Genomic DNA, 10000 nt, shown 5'->3' on the forward strand with positions numbered 1-10000 from the left:
GTAAGTGCAATGCATTCAAGCGACATGAATCATGATGTGTTACTTTAAAGTTTTCTTCTGATTATATAGTTGGCAGTTACACAGCATAAGATGCGGATACACGTAGAAACATACCCAACTCGACACACATTCAAAATATACCAAATAGGTGTATGTACTGGAAATATACAAACATTCACACAGAGACATTCAAACTGCTGCCCTTTTGATTCAGTTCGCAGGCCTATCCATAATCCACCCGCTTTGTAACAGTGTAACACTGGAATATCCTCGCTATTAAACAGCATTTACTTGGAATATTATTACATTTTATCAAGGGATTCTCAACGGCACACAAGCTACACCACTGGGAGAGCTTCAAGAGAGAACGTCTCATTTTTGTCATGCAGGATATCCCCTTGAAATTTCAGAGCGTTTCCCCCATGCCAGAACATCACCCCCTTTCCGCGTGGCCACAGAGCCTCCACTTAATAGTTCTGCCGTAGCCCCTGCCCGTACAATCCAGCCTGGCCACACTGTCCAAAGTGTCCTGTCCAGCCTCCCCCCTCACCCCACTGTCAGCACCGACTCCCCTTCACACCGCTGTGCCCCGATCCCGCTGAAGTTCCCGGTGACGGCTCCCCTCCTCCCCTGTGCCTGGCTCTCCTCCGTCCCTCCCCGTTGCTCTCAGAGGCTGCGGGCCAGGCTGGTGTGTGAGCCCACGTCCGTGCGGATGGTTTTCGAGTGGGTCAGCGTGGCCACGCCGCCCGCCGCCTATGGCTTTGAGGACCCGTGCCTGGCCAGGGCGGTAAGAGCGCTGTGTTTCCAGGATGGGCAGGACCTCATCCCCAACCTGTCCCACCACGTGATCTTCGGAGGACACGAGTTCCGCAGCTACACCTTTATTGGCATCCTCAGCTCTGTGCGGTTCTTGCAGGTGAGGGAAGAGGGCAGATGTGTGCGGGGCGGGGTGCGAGGTTGGTTGGGACCTTTCGCGGCTTCCTCCGCTCTTTGCGCTCAGATGACGGAAGGGACTAGGGTGCTGTGTGAGAGAGAGAGAGAGAGAGAGAGAGAGAGAGAGAGAGTGTGTGTGTGTGTGTGTGTGTGTGTGTGTGTGTGTGTGTGTTCTGGATTTTATTCTGTCATATCATCTGCTCTGATTAGAATATCACTTCCCAAATGGTCACAGCTAGTGTTTATATTCCTGTGAAAGACTGGAACAGGTGTGGCATTAATAAGGCCAAAACAAGATTGTTTCCAGGAGCTGACCTTGGTACTGACCACAACCTCGTCATTGATGAGCTTTAAAGTACAGTCTAGGAACAACAAGAGAGTGGAATGTTATATGTCTCGAATTCAGTCTTCACAAACAGGAACACACTGACATTGCTGAAGAATTATAAGCAGTCAAAGGAGACGAATTTGCTATACTATTTCTGCTGGGCAACAATCTTGAAGCCATCACAAACAAGTGAATTCACGTGATGACAGAACTAGCAACAAATGTCATAAGGATCAACTGATGGAAAAACAAGTCATGTATCGCAAACAATATTTTGGAAATGTGCGACACAAGAAGGGGCCTAGACCACAAAAGAACAAGAGGCAAGGTCTTCAAGACTCACTTGTGACACACGCTTTGTCCAGTAAAGGAATCATGAGCTAGTGGGATCAAACCAAGCATGTTCTGTTCGGAAGCAAGCACACATAACTCAGCACTATGGTGCATCTGACGTCACTAGACCAACTTTGATATTCAAAGCTGTTTTTTGTTTTGCTTTTAGCGTGATATGAATAAGCCTCAACGAAATAAACTGTTAATGACCTGAAAATACAGCTTAATTTGGAAGATTTACAACCTGTCATTGGTATGACTGAAGGTTGTTTTGTTTTTTTTCCACTGAGTTTAATCCAAATTTGGTGTTGGAAAATGAATTTGATAAAGTTTACGAATGGACACACACACGCGCGCGAACACACAGACAATCGAACACCGGGTTATAACAGATACTCGCATTGTTTACGCGAGTGAGCCACAAGTGAAAAAGGAATGAAGCATAGAGCTATCAAAAACAAGAATAGAAATGGGCCATGCAAAGTGAACCCATGCGAACCCACACACGCGTGCGCGCTGACAGTTTCAGTTTCAGTTTCAGCTTCTCAATGGGACGTCACTGCGTCCAGACAAATCCATGTACGCCACACCACATCTGTTAGGCTGATGCCTGACCAGCAGCATAACCCAGCACGCTTTGGCAGGCCTTGAGCGCATGCATAAATATTTTGTGTATCTATCTGGGTGGATTTCTTCTACAGAATGTTTCCATATGATCTCGTTGCCATCGGTTCTTTATTGGTGCGCCAAGTGCGTGCTGCAAAAGGGACTTTGGTTTATCGTGCCATCCGAATGGCTAGATGCCCAGTTCAATTGTCAAGTCAAACGTGGGAGAAAAGGTGAGAGTGCAATTCGAACATGGACCCTCATGGACTCCGGACTCTCTCGCTCTCTCTCTCTCTCTCTCACACACACACACACACACACACACACACACACACACACACACACACACACAGAGAGAGAGAGAGAGAGAGAGAGAGAGTCAACACTGGAAAAAGAGCCTTCACAAACTTGTGCTTCGCAGATGATATATGACATGGCAGACAGTGAGCAAGAACTCGCTAAACGTTTTAAAAAACTAGATGAAATGTCGACAAGATATGGCACGGAAATCGGCGCGGTGAAGACCAAGCTGTCCACTGACCGAACCTAGAGAATGTTCAGCAGTTCATTTACCCGGGATCCTTCATCAGCAACGAAGAATCCAAGCCAGATCGCTTCTTAAGCAAGATGTGAAGATTTGTTGACATCAGGGAGAAGAGAACTACGATTGCATAGCCACGTAACAAGTTCCGATGTCCTTGCTAAATCAATATTCCTAGGAATTGTTCCGGCGGGGGATGAAGGGGGCGGGAGGAGGGACAGAGAGAGAGACAGAGGAGAACATAGAAAGAAAAAGATGGACTGACAAAGCCATTTGCAGAAACCCAGGCTTTGACGCCCAAATAACAGACCTGGAAGAATGAGGCCAACAGTTCTCCTGTGAGGTGCTCCACTAGCTCTTCACTGAGTTAAGGGAGAAGAAAGGGGTTGAAAAATCGTCAAACATATCTTAGTTTAGCTCTGAACCTTTTACATTATGTAATATAGTCTTTTGAGAGTTATGTTTATTTTCACAGCTTGTGAAAGGTTGCTGGCACATCACATGACAAGACCCTGATCTGAGAGAATTGTCCATGTACAGAAACCTACACAGGGGCTGTAAACAGCGAAGAAGAATAGATAAACAATGAAACAAGGATGGTCACGCTTGAATGGAAAACTAAACGACAGTATGCTGAATACAGAACCCAGCCTCAACCAAACACAGCACTGGCTGTCATCCGCTTCAATGTAGACATGTAAATAAACGCTGTGCTGTAAATATCAAATACATAGGTGTCCGAAGGTAAAATCGCTCCAGCAAGAAAAAACAAAAAAACGCAGTAAATGAAAACAAACAAAACTCCAAATGCATTAATACCACTCTAATTAATCCTGTCAGTTACACATGTACACACCCATAGCCTGCCTCTCAAGCCAAGTGGATTAACTGTCAATGCATTTCTTCAAAGAAACAGCACGGCTATAAACCGAAAGAAGCAAATGACATCAAAAACGCGAGCAGTGGAATCTTTTCAAGATTCAAGTGCATGACTGTTTATGACTGTATTGAACTGGCATGAGTCCTGTCACGTGTGTCTGCATGTGTTGTGGCACAGAGTGTGTGTGGTGTCTTTCAGCCCTGCATGGTGATGATTCACGCCGACGTCCTGCCAGTGGGCTCTTTCTGGGACACGCTGGTCCGCCTCATCCCCCACCTCATCCATGTCCAGAGGTCAGCACCCAGTGTCATCTTCGGTAATCCTGTGAAGGTCATTCAACACTGCTCGGATATTGCCCGTCTCGAGGCTGTCAAAAGTAAGTTATCTTGGTTGAGCACGTTGAAACTAGAGCAACTCAGTTTCATTAAGTTTTGTACTGAAAAGAAAGATAACAAAATTAATCTTATATGACGCTTTCAAACATCTAACACACTTCAGAAAAATATCTAAGTCACACACACACACACAGAGGCAGAGATGCAGATATATATATATATATATATATATATATGTGTGTGTGTGTGTGTGTGTGTGTGTGTGTGTGTGTGTGTGTGTGTGGTACAATTTCCAAATATAGAAGAGGAAAAAAAGCAACTGTAGCCTATAATATCTACGATGTGTGAGCCTTGGTATGACACCATTGTGACCTCAATACCCGGTCACACAGGCATTCCAGGCAACAACAAAAAAGTCGCTGATCGACTTGCCAAACATTCTGTAAATCATGAGGTCCCTCGCACCACAATACCATTCACAGACCAGAAACCCAGCATTCAGTCCAATGTGAAACACTCCTGGCAAGAGGAATGTAACTTGCAGACTGAAAACAAATTGTTTCTCATCTACATTCACCCCAGGGAATTCCTTCCTTCCGTTCTAGCATGCTGGAAAGAGGAGCCTATCCCCTCCAGATACCTGACACAATCGTTTATCTTGAGAGGTAAAGAACCTGCTTACTGGGTGGGGACAGGTGTCAGTGTTCACACTCAGGACAGGACACAGCCACTTTTTGTACACTAAATTCCGCATTGGTCACTTAGCACGGAGCCCCCGTGGGATGGACAGCCAGACGACAGATCACCTGCTGCAGTCCCGCCCCCCCCCCCCCCCCCCCTTCCTCTCCTTACCGTGAGGTACTCAGGAAGAGGTACTGGCCCGACCCAACTCCAGTGACCCGGAAGCTCTACGGCTGTGTAGAGGACCTGCAGTGTACGGCTGCCTTCATCGTAGAGACTGGGGGTGTCCATCTAGCGTACGTTAAGAAGAAGAAGAAGAAGGCGGGTAAAGAAGAAGACAGGTAAAGAAGATCCATGGTGTTTGCCGTGAAACCAGTCTCTCAGCATTAACATCTTGACTGCTGGGATCTGCAGAATTTCAGCACAACATTTTACAACCAGCGCGCTGAAGGTGCTGTTCCGGGATGTCCCTCAGGATACTTTTTTTTTCCATTCCTGAACAATATCAATCTTTTCAACTTGATTTTAAATGTTACATGGATTGCTACATACGTGGGTAAATTGATGGTGTTACGTTCTTTTCAATATCTTTAACTTAACTGAAATTTTATGAGTTTTGGACCGAGCGAGACATCAGAGGACTGGTCTCTCTTATGTTGTTTTAATTGGCCTTTTAATATTATTCTGGGTGCTCTTCAACTGGCTATAGGAACTGGCGGGTATTCAGTCCTGAACCGGCCACTTCACGGGCCATGGGAAACTTGAAATGGTAAATATTAAACCACAAACAGTTAGATTAATGTGTGTGTGTGTGTGTGTGTGTGTGTGTGTGTGTGTGTGTGTGTGTGTGTGTGTGTGTGTGTGTGTTTCGTCCGTCGGGATCAACGAGGACCATCTAGTCATCCTGGGGGTGGGTGGGTTGGGCTCTGTGGGTGCGCAGATGACTGGTCAGGCCAATCCGCGCCCGGAAGGTTCTGACGCAGTGTGGACAGGGGATGGTGGCGGCTGTCGGGGACTTGCTGGCACGGCTTTTCCTGACCTGTCTGCGTTGCTCTGCTGCAGCGATTCTGTTGGCCTCACAGGATTTGGCGCTTTTGTGGACAGCTGAACGCCACTTTGGTCTGTCCATTGCATTCAGCTCCCATGTGTCGTGGCTGATGTTGATGGCCTTCAAAGAAGCTTTCAGAGTGTCTTTGAAGCGCTTCTTTTGGCCTCCATCGGAGCGCTTGCCATGTTGGAGTTCGCCGTACAGCAGTTTTTTGGGGAGCCGGTGGTCTGGCATGCGAACTATATGGCCTGCCCAGCTTGAAGCCTCCTGAGGTTGAAGAGTGAGCCATCTGTGCGGTACCTGATGCCAATGCCTACGTCAGCGTCTCTGAATGCATCTGTCAGCATGCATGGCTGAAAACATGAGACTGAACAGGGTGGGGGCAAGAACACACCCTTGCTTTACTCCGTTGGAGACAGGGAATGGTTCTGAAGTCTCTCCGTTGTCTTGGACTCGGGCTAGCATCCCATCGTGTCGTTGTCGTATGATGGTGATGAACTTTCTAGGACATCCGTACTTCGCCATGATTCTCCAAAGGCCATCTCTGCTAACAGTATCGAAGGTCAGATCGACATAGGTGGAGTAAAGGTCGGCGTTCTGTTCCTGACACTTCTCCTGGAGCTGCCTGGCAGCAAACACCATGTCGATAGTCCCGCGTTCTTTCCGGAAGCCACACTGGCTCTCTGGTAGGAGACCTTGCTCAAGGTGCGCTATGAGACGGTTGAGTAGCACTCTGGCCAGAGTCTTGCCTGCGACGGACAGCAGGGATATTCCACGATGGTTGTCACAGGCCTGACGATTTCCTTTGCGCTTGTACAGGTGAATGATGGAAGCGTCTTTGAAGTCCTGTGGAACTGCCTCATGCTGCCAGATGAGCTGGAATAGCTGATGAAGCTTCTCAGTCAGCGCCATACCACCTTCTTTGTAGACCTCAACTGAAATGGAGTCTGAGCCAGGGGCTTTGCCATTGGATAGCAGACGGATAGCTTTCTGGGTCTCCACCAAAGTTGGAATGGCATCCAACAACTCTCTGACTGGCACCTGGAGGAGTCGGTCGATAGCTTCATCATTGATGGTGGAAGGGCGGTTCAGTACGCTGTCAAAGTGTTCAGCCCATCTCTCAAGGATCCCGTCTTGTCAGTGATTAGGGTAGAACCATCAGCACTGAGGAGTGGAGCAGATCCGGAGGTGGTGGGACCGTAGGCTTCTTTCAGGTCGTTATAGAAGTTCTTCATGTCGTTCCTGTCTGCAAAGCCCTGGATCTCATCAGCTTTGTTGCACAACCAGGAATTCTGCATCTGCCGCAGCTTCAGCTGGATGGTGCTGCGTGCGCCCTTCAGTATGTCTTTCTTTGACTGTGACTTGGGATCTTCAATGTGTACATTAATGTAAGCCCCGACAAAGGCACACATCCTTCACTGGTAATGAGAACCATAAGAAATTAGTAAAACATTGATAACATTCAGAGCTAAATGACAAGAAAACAGTGTGCACATATTCTATACGAAATCAAAACGCAGTTGGGGAGTCAGAAGTTAACAATTGATTGTCTAAATAAATGTTAGTTTCAAATACTTCAGTGTTACTACTACACTAGACAATCCAGTACAATGCAGAGCTGATCACACAGAGAGAGATCGAGAGAAAGAGAGAGAGAGAGGTGAGTGTCCCTGCATGTTTACAGTTCTCCATGTACAACAATCCGGAAACCGTAGCAGACCATGGCGTTAAACCCTACCACTGGTCCTGTTCAAATCAAGTTTTACCAGCAGTTAATTTGAATGAAAGACAGATGTAAAGACATCCATTCATACCCGTTCAGATATAGACAGAAAATTTCACACTTCACTACTCCCAGTCAGCCATGTTCACGTGCATAATATAAATCACACAGGAGACGGATATCTTTGCAAATATTTTTATTAAACAAAAACTATTTGAAAATTCACACGTTCGCTCACACACTCATAATAAATATGGTTGAAGGGCAACAACACACAACACAGTGCACAACACATAACTGGAATACTCATGTCCTTCACGAGTCCGTTTCACTCCAGACCTCAGTCCAGAACACAGGCTGCTCCTCAGCGCCTTCTCCACAACTTGGCTGCCCTAGACGGTGACGCCATCAGTGGTTACTGCTGCTGCTGCTGCTGCTCTGCTGTTGCGGCTGGGTTTCGGCCCAGCGCCAACCCACAAGCTCTCTGAATCAAAATAAAAATACTTCGTTCACCTTTGCTGATGTACGTGTTTATGCCTGTCTCCGTATTGTCCTGTCTCGTCCGTCAGTCAGTCACATGTGAGTGGGTGCGTGTGTGCCCTGTACAATTTCACTAACTTCCCTAGGTTCAGTCACACATCTTCACCATTCATTTTCCAATTATAAAGTTTTAATTCCTTAGCTATCGTCTTCGTAATATATAACATATTTTAGCCTCTTTCTGTCTTTCCAATCCAATCATATATGTTTTCCATGCAAGCGCTAGTAATTACATATTACAAATTTATATTCCATTATTCCAGCTTTACGAAGAATCAATCAAAGCAAATTATGGTGCTTAGAGCCTCGCCGACCACTAAAGCCATCTCAAGGCCATCACCACGTTAAGCGTTAAGAAGAAAGTCTCAGTGGAAATCATTCTAACAAAGATACAAAGATGAGGTAAAATCAAGTGTAAGCAAAAGAATATTTTTCTCCCTGTCACAGTAGCAATGACATTATGAACACTTTGACAAAAAGGAATCTTACTGCCAAGTATGGAAACAGTATGGTAACATAAAACATTGACGTTTTTTAAAGACAAAAAGCAAAAGGACCATCAAATGCACATACAAATACACTTATCCAAATTACTCCAACGACGCTATAACATTGAATTAAGATAAACACCAGAATTATTTTAAGGTTTTTTTCACTCTTACCTGAGCACGAGGGTTTCAGAACCGAAGTTTTCTGCGGTTGTAAGCCGAACGGCCGCACAGGTTCGACGACAAACAAGTTGTGCCAGAGAGAATGCATCTATCTGAGCTCTCACCTGAACATCCGTATAAGAAAAATAAATGTTCACTCGAGCGCCCCATGCGGTTCGTGCAACCACGCATATAACAAAATTGCCTCTTTCAAACAAAGTGTAATGCCACACGAAAAAATAAAGTCAACTTCGATGTGATGGCTTCCCTCACAACAGGATGGCTCCCTCTTGAAGGATGTCGAGCACAGCGTTTCAGCAACAGAAAGTGGAAGAATTTTCCGATATGGAACGATGCGAACAAATTATGTTCTTGAAAGTGTTTGTTTTTGCAGGCATATTGGAAACGTTGCAGGCATGTTTAAAGCAGGAGTCATCTCTTTGGAGAATGGCTACATATTTGACCGAGCTCGAAGATTAATCACCCAAGATCGCCCAGTCCGCTTTTCGAGACCGTTTGGGGCGATTCGTCTTGAAAATATAAATTATACGTTAGAAGGAATATCTTATAGACAATTAAGATAAGGTGGCAGAATGGTCAAGACGCTCAGCTGCCAATACAGAGAGTCCATGAGAGTGTGGGTTCTAATCCCGTTCTCAGCCTTTCTCCAACGTTCGACTGGAAAATTAAACTGAGCGTCTAGTCTTTTGAATGAGACTGTAAACCGAGGTCCCGTGTGCAGCACGCACTTGGTACACTGAAAAAGAACCCATGGCAACAGAGTGTTGTCCTCTGGCAAAATTATGTAAAAAGAAATCCACTCTGATAGGTACACAAATGTCATAAGCATGCACTCAAGGCCTGACAAGTACGTTGGGCTATGCTGCTGTCAGGCATCTGCCTAGCAGACGTGGTGTAGCGCATATGAATTTGCCCGAACGCAATGACGCCTCCTAGAGAAGCTGAAACTGAAACTAAGATACAGAGACCGCCTCTTCAACATGGAGCGGTGGGTGTTTAGTTCATAGAACTTTCGTAAAATAATTTTCAGCATTGATCGACAGATGGTGGCATAGTAAACGTTCGGTTGGTTGGGCCATAAAATACTGAGATTAAACATAAACTTTGTGAGGCTTTTGTGTGTGTGTGTGTGTGTGTGTGTGTGTGTGTGTGTGTGTGTGAGAGAGAGAGAGAGAGAGAGAGAGAGAGAGAGAGAGAGATAGTGTGTATGTGCAAGCATATGTTTTCCACAAGTGGCAAAATGCATATCCTAACTCGTGCGCTTGCTCCATGCACACACACACACACACACACACACACACACACACACACACACATACACACACACTTTACACACTTTATAATTCTTGACTGGATCAAAAAGCGATCGTGTTGATTTGGA

The 10000-nt window shown here is 45.9% G+C and overlaps 1 protein-coding gene across 1 annotated transcript in view; it reads left to right on the forward strand.

The window, feature by feature from the left end:
* Positions 1-10000, forward strand: part of LOC143285142 (uncharacterized) — a 14789-nt gene that overhangs the window by 3527 nt on the left and 1262 nt on the right. The window contains exons 3-4 of the mRNA XM_076592368.1: positions 411-916; positions 3820-3997. Coding sequence (XP_076448483.1) covers positions 411-916; positions 3820-3997 — 684 coding nt within the window. The remainder of the gene's footprint in view (positions 1-410; positions 917-3819; positions 3998-10000) is intronic.

Source organism: Babylonia areolata, chromosome 8 (assembly GCF_041734735.1).
Source record: "Babylonia areolata isolate BAREFJ2019XMU chromosome 8, ASM4173473v1, whole genome shotgun sequence".
Taxonomy (NCBI): Eukaryota; Metazoa; Mollusca; class Gastropoda; order Neogastropoda; family Buccinidae; genus Babylonia; species Babylonia areolata.